Source organism: Glandiceps talaboti, chromosome 4 (genome assembly GCF_964340395.1).
Source record: "Glandiceps talaboti chromosome 4, keGlaTala1.1, whole genome shotgun sequence".
Classification (NCBI taxonomy): domain Eukaryota; kingdom Metazoa; phylum Hemichordata; class Enteropneusta; family Spengelidae; genus Glandiceps; species Glandiceps talaboti.
In genome coordinates this window covers 3,124,489-3,138,016 of record NC_135552.1, presented here as the reverse complement: position 1 = coordinate 3,138,016, position 13,528 = coordinate 3,124,489, and the positions used below count along the sequence as shown (strand labels likewise).

The 13,528-nt window shown below is 36.4% G+C and overlaps 1 protein-coding gene across 1 annotated transcript in view; it reads right to left on the bottom strand.

Moving 5' to 3' along the window:
• The window catches only part of LOC144434496 (pyridoxal phosphate phosphatase PHOSPHO2-like), a 6,668-nt gene extending 1,760 nt beyond the window's left edge, over positions 1 to 4,908 (bottom strand). The window contains exons 1-2 of the mRNA XM_078122950.1: positions 4,850 to 4,908; positions 2,632 to 2,764 (exon numbers count right to left, since the gene is read on the bottom strand). Coding sequence (XP_077979076.1) covers positions 2,632 to 2,737 — 106 coding nt within the window. The 5' untranslated portion in view covers positions 2,738 to 2,764; positions 4,850 to 4,908. The remainder of the gene's footprint in view (positions 1 to 2,631; positions 2,765 to 4,849) is intronic.
• Positions 4,909 to 13,528: the final 8,620 nt, after the last annotated feature.

Here is a 13,528-nt window from a genome sequence, read left to right as displayed (position 1 = left end):
CATGTGAACAACCCAGATAGGGAATGTTTATATTTTGGTGATTACTTGCCAGTGAGTCATCACAAGTTCTCCACCTCCAAATATACAGTCAGTCATATGCAAAATAGGGTCCCAGGCCCAGGCAGTCGTACCTTGAATTCAGGATCATTTTTAGCACAAATTAGAATCACTAGTGGTTTAGGTATCGCAAAGTATGTCTGGGGGTGTATCTGGGGGAAATGGGTGGGTAGGTGGGTGTGTGTGTGGATATGAATGACAGGGATATAAAAGACCCCCTAACTTTGTGGGGGTTATTGCCAAACTTGAACACATACAGTGAATAATGAATAAGATTAACAAAAAATTGGTTAACACCAGTATGCATGAAATAGCTTAATTTTGAAAATTGACTCTGAAGGTTAAAGGTCATGATCAACTTTCAAGTCTTAAAAGAAAGCTTGTACACGATTATATGGGGGCAGACACATCAATGGAGTCTCTCTGTATTGCAAGTTTTTGAATTCTTCAGTATATTGGTAGTACATTTGTATATTGATTTTTACCAACAAACATGGCCACAATTCAGTAAGTAGTGATATGATCACTAAAAGTAATACTTGTATATGCAAATATATTACTCTTCATATGTATAGTATTACCTGAATATATAATATTCATGAAATAGTTTGATTTTGATAAATGACCCTCAAGGTCAAGGTCAAGGTCAAAGTTCAACATCTCAATACAAAGCTTGCCCTGGAAATATGGGGGTAGACATTTGAATGGACCTGATATGTTAAAAGGTTTTGAATTATACAGTAGTAAATATTGACAAATATGGCCACCATTGTCAAATTTGCATATGTCGTAAAACAAAGTGATGTGCATATGTCCCATACAGGTCACCTTTGTGCCAGGTTTGAATGAAATGGGATATTGCATGTCTGAGAAATTATGTATTATGGATGGACACATGGACAGATGAAGGCCAGTGACATAAAAGCCCCCTCTAGTGACAGAAATGATTCCCTCAAATCAATCAGTGACTTCAGTATAGAGCTATCACAGTCACACATGTAATCTTTAATATTATATTATTATTGATTTAGTGGTTTTGAGATATTATATATAATCACATCAGGTCACAAGGTCCACATATATGGTAAGCTCAGTACAAAGTAATATTGCTTTAGTCTGATGTGTGTGTGTGTGTGTGTGTGTGTGTGTGTGTGTGTGTGTGTGTGTGTGTGTTTGTGTGTGTGTGTGTGTGCTTGTGTTTTGGTGGGAGTATACTTTATAGGGTATCTATTTTTGAAATTGTTCAAACTGATACTCATGATGGCCTGATCATACTTTAATGTGTTTGATTTTTAAAAGTTGTACGTTTTCAAACATTTTAAACTCTGAAACCAATGGACAAACTTCTCTGAAAATTGATGGAAATGTTTGTGTGTCCAAATGAAGATTTATTAGACAATATGACCCCATTGTTTATATGCAAATAAAGCCTAACATGTGATTACTTGTCAAAAAGCTAAAGCTTCAAACCTACATGGCTAATTTTCTGAAATTTGGTTTGGATGTTACTGGGGTAACCTAGATGAAGAACTGTTGATATGCATGAATTATTTCTGACTTTTGGTCCAAATTTCAACTTCAAAACTACACACGTACATGTACTTGACAGATCTACATTGTAGTGTATTGGATCTATGAAATGGAATGTCCTGATCATATAATAACACAGCTGCTTGGTTTTCACCATCAGTTATGCATAACACCATGACACTATTTTCTACAGATAGATAGCACATTAATACATTTATGCTAAATAGCTCATATACATATACCAGTATGTGCAAATTGTATGAATATGCTAAATACCTAAATAGCGTAGGGAACGATTACAATTTATGGCAAGAGGCTGACAAGAATATGGAACAAATTTTGGTGGGAGGAGCCTTGGAAATTCTCATGGTCTGAAAGGGGGGGGGGGGGGTACTTGAAATATTTTGCTATGGATCTGTAGCTACAAAAAATGGTCCTATTTGTCCTATTTGTGAGTGCAAAATGGTGAGGGGGAGGGATGTACTTCAAAAATTGATGTTTTCAAAATATTTTCTCCTCCTTGATTAGCTCAATAGTGCATGTACATGTTCAAAAACAGAAGAGTCAGACGTGTGTACACTACATGTACACGTATACATGATGATACAGATGCACATGCAGTGCACATAAATATATGATATTAATTACACACATACACATGGGTGTGTTTATGTCTCAGTGTGTCTCTCTGCACATACATGTACATGTTTATATGTTAACTACAGTGTTCTCGCTGTCATTCATTGTCAACCTGGTCTTCTTAAAATCTTAACAGCTCTACAATGTCTCAAAAGTCAGTCCAGTTTTAAAAGAAAACAATCTCAAGTGTATCACCTGTACATGTATATATGTACATGTACTCCTTCAGGCATAAGGTTTCCAACTTATTACCAAGTATTAATCTCATTGAATGTTGTATGTATCTAATATTTCATACAATTTTCAGAAATTAACAATTTAAACATCCAAATGTGGCAAAATGAAAAAATAATAAATGCTCAGCACTAAAAGTTGGGACTGAAAGGACATCCCACAATTACTCACCAAATGTACTATGAATTGCCTGGCCTGAGTGATGCTGGGAGAACCTGTGGAATGACCGGGAAAGTCGAGACAGTGCCACAGTAACAAAATAGCAAGTATGCAACATAATCTGGTCATGCTCAGACTCCAGCACCTGAAATAGTATATGACACTTAAATCATATCTGTCCTTTCATGTTTCTAGAAATTACTAGGACTGTTAAATATTACTTAAAGACTTAAAGTTGCACTAGACATTACTGGGGTATTACAGCATTTATTGACCAGAGACCATTGAGAATTCACTGTAACTGGGGTATTACAGCATTTATTGACCAGATACCATTGATAATTCACTGTAACTGGGGTATTACAGTATTTATCGACCAGAGACCAATAAAAAGTTCCACACCACTCCAAATCGGGAGGAAACAAACTCTCCAACGTTCTAACTTATGGATCCCATTTATAATACATGAAGATTGGACAATGGGGAAAAATGGTGAATATTTGTTGTGTATACAAACAACCGTGCACCAAGAATGGGCGGTTTGATACCTAGTATTTTTCATTCAGTTTTATTCAAACTAACGATGAGTATCACATCATGACAGTGTCCATCAAGTTTGTACGTACGTCTGTCACCGGTTGTACAGATAGGTCGACTGTGGTGAGTCTGTCACCGGTTGTACAGATAGGTCGACTGTGGTGATCTTATTAGTGACAGTGACATGAGGGTTGGCGTGAGTATTGTCATTACCATTTTCCAGCATTACAATGGAAATCACAAACTCTGAAACAAAGCGTCGCCTGGTTCAACAAAAATCTTACTAACATTGCCACAGTTTACGTCTGGCCAGACAAAATATCGTTTTGATGTTGTAAATGTTCTCATCTGGCTGGACAAAAATCTAATTAATATTTCCACATGTTATCATCTGGCACAACAAGAACTGAACTACAATTGATACATTTTAGTCAATTGACTGTCTCAAAAATATCAAAGAACGCACCAGACCTTAGGTTTACCAGGCAGGGACATATGAATTTGGCATTGATCTCCTAAGATAATGGTAGCTCACGCAAAGAAAGTGTAACAATATCGGTAAAGATGTTTTTCACGCCAGTCAATTGACTGTTGGTAAGATTTTTGTCCAGCCAGTCGATAGAATGTAGCTTTGTTAATGAGATTTTTGTTGAGCCAGACGACGTTTTATTTCAGGGTTTATGATTTCCGTTGTAGTTTAGATCTTATTAAATATCATAATTCTGGTAGTTTTGCTGTGTATTTAATCTAGTAAACGAAAGCAAAAATGGCTAGTAAAACTACCCAGTTCTGGACCACTGAAAATTAAAAGGAAAACAGGTTAGTCCCCCAAAATACCTCTAACGTACAACTTTTTGAAATTAGATGTGCCATCGATTGCTAGATTACGTGGCTTAGAATGTTCACTGCAAAGATAAGAGCATGTTTTGGTGACTGCATCACAGTTTGGTTTGCTATCAGTTGAACTAGCTAGCCAGCACAGGCTATGCAAATTGGTGAGTGGGACCAGAATGTGATGTCATTCCTTGGTGCACGCCTGCGCAGATTTCAAGTTTACGGGGTCATTTCAACTGAGACTGTACAGTTTATTGATATTGTATACTGCCGATTTGATCGGAAGTGCTGTGGAACTGATAATTCACTGTAACTGGGGTATTACAGTATTTATTGACCAGAGACCATTGATAATTTACCGTAACTGGGGTATTACAAGATTTATCAACCTGAGACAATGATAATTCACTGAAAATTGTTCAAATATCAATTATGTATGTACATCTCTTTACACATCTCAATTATAAAATCATGATTCATTGATGGCTCTGACATGAAACCAGATTAATTAAGATTGTTGTTGAGACCACCACTTGTACCCTTTATGTTCACAGACATTATTTGTAAATTACTTGGCTAAGAGTAAGACAATAAATAAATCCAAGGGACAATCGTTGGACCTGCCCCGGATGAGTTGTCCCTCGGCCTGGGCCAAGTTGGTTTGCCAGTGGGAGGGGGGGGGGGGGGCGGTATTACACCTCCACTCACAGTTTAGTGAGAAGCCACATTGGCATCCAGACTAGTTTGGGACGAGTTGAATGACAACCTAGGAATTGGACCCCTACCTCCATGATTGAAACAACATTATGACATTGTTATAACACGGAAATGTAGCTAAAATGAGTGTTACATTTCTTACCTTCAACACGATCTATGTAGGTCGTTGAGAGGTCGTTGGTGACGTTGAGGTCGATGCGATATGCGATGATGCACAGGATCTAGGATGATGCAATGCATTTTCGTGACAGCGCCACCATGCGGTCATACATGCGGTCGTTACCCGCCCTCACTCGATCACTATGAACAATGTTATAGAATATAAGTGTAGTATAGTGTAGTGTAGTATAGTACATGTATATTATAGTATAGTAATAGTATAGTGTAGTATAGTATAGTATAGTATAGTATAGTATAGTATAGTATAGTATAGTATAGTATAGTATAGTATAGTATAGTATAGTATAGTACATGTATAGTATACATTCCGTAACCTGAGGGGGGAGGGCAAGGAGGGCAGCTGCCCCCCCTGAGATTTTGGAAAAAAAGAAAAAAAAACGACTTTTTATATACATGCCTATGTTATTAAAATTGTTATTTACGTGACGATTCCTTGCAGGTGCGCGATTTAAATTGATGGTTCACTAAAGTCAAAAGTGACTGTATACTGACTCCTCGCTAATATGTATCTCATATCCCTACTGTAGGCTGGCTTAACTTTGAATAAAAATGTATCCAGTTAAAAATTGTAACTTTTTGCAGTATAGCAAATTAACAATTCTTTGTGCGAGAAAGTACAAAAGAAGTGCGCATATGCACTGTGCATTTTCAGCGAGTAACAGTCGTCTTGAAAGTCTTAGCAAGTCGCAATAATGTCACAGAGTGAAACTCCAAAAAAAAAAGACAGAAAAAGTCGTTCAACGTGAGGTCGCCTGCTGCATGTAGTGACTCCGAAGATGCACTCAACCTCATTTACATCTTGTTCCTAAGCTTATATATTAAAATATTTACTGATAAAACGGCAGATATCTTTTTGGAATATTTGGTGACCCTAAAAAACTATTAAACTTCATAGTATTACGTAGTTTAAGATCCACTTTCAATAATTGTGTTCGATGTTGTCTTTGGTTAAAATGTTGTTTGATATAATTATCTCATTGCACTGACACTAGCGTTATTCCGCAATTCATTTTGAAGCGACAATTTGCTATTGGAAAAATGGCCCTGAATTTGTAAACAGAGCTGTACCTTCGACATCAATCTCCAAATTTCAATTATTTCCATTATAATGATAATGACAAGGAGAATCCACTGAGTTCACCTTGGGTTCCGACATAAAGGAGGGCCATAAAAGTGTTGGGAGTAGGGTAAAGAAAATGATTATTTTGTTACTTATTTGAGAAAGCACTATCCATTTTTTTCCTTCAATTATTTAAAAGTGTTTTTTTTTTTACTTTGAATGTGACATCTTTTCGGCAACTACTTTGAAAGATACAACATTAGGCCAGGAAAAATGAAAAAGCTGTTCAATCTACACCCATATATTTTTTTTCTGGTGATGGGCAATATATCCTCATGCGGGCTTCGCATTTTTTTTCAAAATTAAGGATATTTCTTTATATTTTCTGAATAGTACATGTAACAATATACATTTGAGTCTATTCCAAATTATATAATATCTTACACAGTTGTTTACTTGGCTCTGCTGATGCATACAAGCATGAATTTAGATTAAATTAAGCTGTTGCATATCCAATGTGCACTAAAAAGAATTGAACAAAAGTCACGGTTTACGACCATGGGAATTGGCTGAGCAGTCATTGGGCCATCAAAAGTCTGAAAGTCTTGAAATGTTTTGCTCTTTATTTGGGATTTTTTTGAACCAAATTAAACTTCAGGAGAAGTCATTTACCAAGTGCACATCCCGTCCGCAAAATATCTTTCAGCTTTGCCACAACAAAATACACTTCCAGATAATATGTAATGCGTAGCATAATTATTTCAATTCTGGTATTTTATTACCATATTCAAGCATTATATGTAAGACTTTAAATTATGTCTACGGTTTGATATTTTATGCCTCTAAATGGCCTCCTACACTGTCTTATTTTCAATTTTTTTCACCTTTGGATTTGTCTTCTCCAATCAGTAGCAATCAAGGTGATAATAGTCTTTCTCCCAAAACAAGATGATGGTGTCTGGCTAAGTACCTCCCTGTATAGGTTAGAGCTAATTGGAGACATCTCCTTACAAGTATCCATGTGAAATCCACATCATGTGTAAAGTAATCACGTTCGAAGTATTATTGTAGTTGGCTATCAATATTATTTTAATGCATCATTGTACCATATAATTGTATATCTCCACTGTAGTGTAGGTGACAGAAGGGGTGGCTCAAATAATGCTTGAGTTTCATTTGGCGGGGCTTAACATTTTTTGAGAAGAGAGCTACAACATGTGTTTAACCGTGAATCGTTGTGTACATTTCCTAATTGTAGCTATGCAGACAAATTGCAAGAGATAGTATCAAGATGACTGAATAAGTTTTATCTAAACTCGACCTGAAATATTTGGCTATCATTATATATGGATTTAATCCGTGACAAAATTAGTCCACGTCAGTCGAAACGATGATATTCCATATATCACGTACTTGGAGACCCCTATATGGCTTCTTGCTTATAGAGTTTCAAATAATCACACACAAAAAGGGGCCCGTCCTCAAGAGTGTGATATGAAAAGCAGAGAAGTGACATGTAAATGGACTAAATTTGTCACGGATTTTTATTTTATCCTTGTCAAGCATTGTGAAAAATGAAATCTACGTATCTACCCAATGTGATGGGTTAGGTTGCCCGTTGACCAGCTTTTTTATTTTCCCTGGCCTTACATATGATATTTAATTGCGTATGCTAATATATATATTATGTTAATTGTATGCAAATCTATGTGAAATAGTCCACTTTTCTAAATTTTAAATGCGTGATTGCACAAAGTCCTGCCCCTTCGGCAATTTGGTCAGGCTCGGCCCTGGTATAGTATAGTATAGTGTAGTGTAGTGTAGTGTAGTGTAGTGTAGTGTTTACCTTTATGTATACATTTATGTCGAAGTGTAACTTCTTGCATATGTGCGGAGGCCTGGGAGCGCAAATAACATATACTGTACACGAAACGTAGGGTCTATGGTTATAATTGTGGTTATATTTCTACAAGACGGGGAAATTTCGGCTAGAGATTAAGACTACCATTTATGGTTATTTCTACACAGCTAAGGTTTTGCTACAGATTAAGACTACCATTTATGGTTATTTCTACACATCTAAGGTTTGGCAAGAGATTAAGACTACCATTTATGGTTATTTCTACACATCTAATGTTTGGCTGGAGATTAAGACTACCATTTATGGTTATTTCTACACAGCTAAGGTTTGGCTGGAGATTACGACTACCATTTATGGTTATTTCTACACATCTAAGGTTTGGATAGAGATTAAGACTACCATTTATGGTTATTTCTACACATCTAAGGTTTGGATAGAGATTAAGACTACCATTTATGGTTATTTCTACACATCTAAGGTTTGGCTGGAGGTTAAGACTACCATTTATGGTTATTTCTACACAATATAGAACAATACAACTTTTGAAGCTAGAAAATATATAGGAGAATATCAAGACAAGTGGTCCTCAAAACTTACTTTGGCAAACCAAAATGGCAGTATCCGTAACATTGGTAATGTACAATGATTGTTTCAGATATAGTATCGTCACTTTGGTATGTTAGACAACTTTAGGTACTTATACCTATTATAAATGTATGAATAGTAGTCAAGACATTGTAACTCAAACTCTTTTGTTGCATCCAGAAAATAAACTGGAGAATTAATTTTTTTTGTAAAAGTAAAGTAATTTGTTTCTTTTAGGGAACGAGCAGAATTTACAGCACGGTCAATTTTTTATCACCCCCCCCCCCCCCTCTCTCTTCGACCTTGTCTGAATGTCAGGCCGCGACCTGAAAAAGTTTGTTTATGTATGTAAATGACAAAATGTTGTATTATGTGCAAGTTAAGAACATCGCCCTGTGTCTTTCTGATCCTTTTAACAGACTTTTCCAAGTTTTCATCCATATATTGCCTTCTACACTCCTATCCATTGGTCAGACATTGCTAACTTCCTTTGTGAAATGTGTAGGGAGTTCCTGATGGCTATTGATAAATCTGATTTCCTGCCAATCGCTGACTGGGGTACGTACGTACAGGGGCAGCGAGCATGTAATTGATTAATCAATCGATCGATCGACCTATTTATTGATTGATTTATTATTTGGTAAAATGATTGATCGATTGAATGACCAATTTTTGTGGTGTATAACTTATTTTGCGTGTGATATTGATATCAGAAAAGATAAACAATATGATCGTTTGGCCACAAGGGGCGCTGTTTTAGAACCGGAAGTGTGGGCCAGAATAGTTGACCACTGTCCCACAGGGGGCAGCGAGCATGTAACTGATTGATCGATCGATCGATTGATTTATTGATTGATCGATTTATTATTTGGTTGAATGGTTGATCGATCAATTTTTGTGGTGCAATATAACTTATTTTGTGTGTGACATTGATCAATTCACTGAGTTTTAAAACTACTTCTTTTTCTTTCCCTGGTTACTTTGCTCTCAGCTATATATATCTCTCAGACCACTAGCAGTCTGAGGCTGTATGTAATTCTCTCTTTTCTTTATTGACTAAATAAATACGCCTTGTCCATTCTTCTCATCTTATCTAAATTAAAACATTCCTAATCTTATAATTGGCGAGAGATCACTTACATTAACAGTTTGCTTTATCTCTCATCTGATGGGAGATTATCACACTGGACAAACATTCGACCATGCATAAACTAGTAAGTTCTCTTCCTTACTAGTTTATGCATGATCAAAATAAGTTATATTGCACCACAAAAATTGATCATTCAATTGATCAATCATTCAACTAAATAATAAATCGATCAATCAATAAAACAACCGATCGATCGATCGATCAATCAATCAGTTACATGCTTGCTGCCCCTGTGATTGTCCCACTGAAATGGCTGACACCGAGTTTTCTCTCACTTACCGTGCTGTCCCGACTGTAATATTTTAATATTTTATTATCGACTAACAATAATGCCACTCAATCTGAAACCTGTCGCTAACCAGTGTGTTACCATCGCTGCAGGAATATGTAACTTTTATGGGCAAATCGGCAAAACACGAGTTATCCGACAGTTTGAATGTTGATTGACAGAAGTTACGGTATGTCAGTGCTGATATATCATTTGATTTAGCCCTGGTTACAGGCGGTGCACGAGTATATATTGCTGACTTGACTCTAAACACCGCCCTGCAAAGAGCAATGATATGAATAATTACCCAGAGACACTTGTGCCGACGTAGCTAAATTTACGGTAGAACTTGAAAAGTTCCGATTTTGATAGTTTTGGTCATCCGCTATAGGACTTTTGCAGTCAAAATGAGGTACACCGACTAAATAATAGATTTATTGATAATATTTGACCACTGGGCGATTTTATTCCTTAGTTACCGGTATTTTTAGTAAACCCGGGTTTCTTGGCTGGCTCTTAGCAGGACGGAGAAATAGTAGGGACAATTGTCAGAATCGAGTCCCGGATTACTCCGTACGTATGCAAGCAGGACTACATTTGATTGTAATACGACTGAAGTTGTTACACATTTCATTAATACCAGTTAGTATGTTAATTTAAAAGTAATTATATTGTATGAGAACATTATATTATAAATTACGTTGTGGAAATAAAGACAATGTAAATCATACTTTCTGTTTAATATCGATGTATTCATACCATGCACACAGATAAATACAAAAATTTTCCAATGTTTCCAAGCCCAAATTGACGGCACTTTTTGCGAGTTCAAGTAGATCGGCCTTTCTCATTTTCGATGAGGTAATTTTCCTCTCATTTAAGAATGCACGGAGTTCTTTACGCACATTGTGTTCACAGTTTCGTGCATTGCCATAGTATTAGCAGTCATGAAGAAAATTCTAGCCCTCACTTTGTCAAATATGGGACGCCCTCTTAAGACGCTTACCTGCTAAATGACCGGACATTCAATAACGGGAATACACCATATTTACTCATTGAGTTTTGTGGCGATATAAAACTTTTTTTCTCTCTCTTTCCTTGTCTACTTTACTCTCTTTCAGCTGTATCTTTTTATTGACTAAATAAAGACTGCCTTGTCCATTCTTCTCCTCTTATCTAAATTAAAACACCCCTAATCTTATAATCGGCAAGAGATCATATATTAACAGTTTGCTTTATCTCTCATCCTCTGGGAGATTATCACACTGGACAAACAGTCGATCATGCATAAACAATCTTTACTTGTTGTGTAAAAAGTTTATTATTTTATGTACAATTCAAAGGTTTTTACACATTTATCAATTGCTTGCTATGTACTGAGTTACAAACAAGGACTTGGCATATGTTATTTCACATTGATTTTTCAGGTCGGAAGCCATCATGAAATTGTCTTATAAATTAAAAATCCAAAATAAATTGTACCCAATCCTCATCCATATAATATAACCATTTTAGTAAGTTTTCAACATCACATACTTGCATTTCAACAATATTAGTTTCAGTAATGCATAACTTTGGAGTTCTCTACCAGCAGCACTTAAAGACAGTGTTCTAGTTTGATGCAAAATCCCAGCCTACAATTCTGAAGATTGCCAAAACAAAGCACAGGCATACTGGTACAGTCGTGCTGTATCCCTAGGAGAGCCTTATATGCAACAGTTTGTTCAGTTGACTTTATTCAAGCTGCAACTGGTACATGTTTTGAAAATGTTCTGTTAGATACAATAACTAACTTGTAATATTGTACACCGTAAACAGTATCGCATCACCTGTGGGTATACATAGTTTTTGAACCAGTATACCCTGGTACACTATAAATCAAGTTTTGGGTCTGCACCCAAAAATCAGCGCCCTCAATGGTGATCATGATTTCAACCTGTTTCTGCACTACTTATGGATAATAGCGACCACTGGTTAACATGCACGATGTCTAATTTTCAGTGAATATATCCAGGTCGATCGAAAACTGATATTCCAGTTACAACAGTGAACAAGTCATTGAGAATGACATAGTCCCCACTATAATTGGGTTTTAAGGAATTATCACTACTCTGATCACGCAACAACATTTGTGAACCTAAAACAAACAGACTTAGATATGTTGTGTGTGCTTGTTGGACATGGAATATGCCTACAACAATAAAGGATTGGTTGGGTATGGGGGATCATATCATGATGAAAATGGAGTCTGAGTTATGGCTTTGGACATGGAAAATTCACAAAACAAAATGGCTGCCAGGCAGCCATATTGGATCGTATCACAACGAAAATGGATATGCACATGTATGTCATAGAACACTGTCCTAATACCAACTTTGAATGAGATCTGTTTAAGCATGTCTGAGTTATGGCTTTGGACATGGAAAATTCATAAACAAAATGGCTGCCAGGCAGCCATATTGGATCGTATCACAACGAAAATGGATATGCACATGTATGTCATAGAACACTGTCCTAATACCAACTTTGAATGAGATCTGTTCAGGCATGTCTGAGTTATGGCTTTGGACATGAAAATTCGCAAACAAAATGGCTACCAGGCAGCCATATTGGATCGTATCACAATGAAAATGGATATGCACATGTATGTCATAGAACACTGTCCCAATACCAACTTTGAATGAGATCTGTTCAAGCATGTCTGAGTTATGGCTTTGGACATGAAAATTCGCAAACAAAATGGCTACCAGGCAGCCATATTGGATCGTATCACAATGAAAATGGATATGCACATGTATGTCATAGAACATTGTCCTAATACCAACTTTGAATGAGATCTGTTCAAGCATGTCTGAGTTATGGCTTTGGACATGAAAATTCACAAACAAAATGGCTGCTAGGCGGCCATATTGGATCGTATCATGACAAACAATGAATATGCACATGTATGTCATAGAACACTGTCCTAATACTAACTTTGAATGAGATCTGTTAAAGCATGTCTGAGTTATGGCTTTAGACAGGGAAAATTCGCAAACAAAATGGTTGCTAGGCGACCATATTGGATCGTATCATAAAACAAATTGACGTGCATATGTATGCCATAGCATGTTGCCCCTGTACCAAGTTTGAAAAAAATCGGTCCAGGCATCTCCAAGAAACGGCTGCGGACGCACGGACGGACGGACGGACAGACGGAACCCAATCCATAAGTCCCCGTTCCGGACTTCGTCCGCGGGGACTAATAAGTATAGTTTTAAGATTTAAACTTGCCACTATACTACCTACAGATAATATTGACCACTAATTAACAGATACAATATCTTTTTAAGAGGAATTGACCGATTTTTAGTGAATAAATTATGTATATGATAAAATAATATCTTTGGCTACCTGCTTGATGATGAAAACAATGTCCAAGCTAGTGTACATTTAATAGACTACAAGTTCCCATATGTTGTCATCAAAAGGAAATTGAATACCCTTACAACACATCTTATAAATATTGTCATTCTATATTCATTGTAATATGATTTGGTATTGTAGTAGATTGTGACTGACATTTACCAAAGACAAAGTCCAGATTGTGATCGATGAATCGTAATAATGATTATGCAAATCAAATCAAATGTGCCCCTTGTTCAATTCTACTGAGCTTTCAGTTTCACATTTTAACTTTTCAAGTACACAGTACCAAATATTGTTAATTATTGTCAC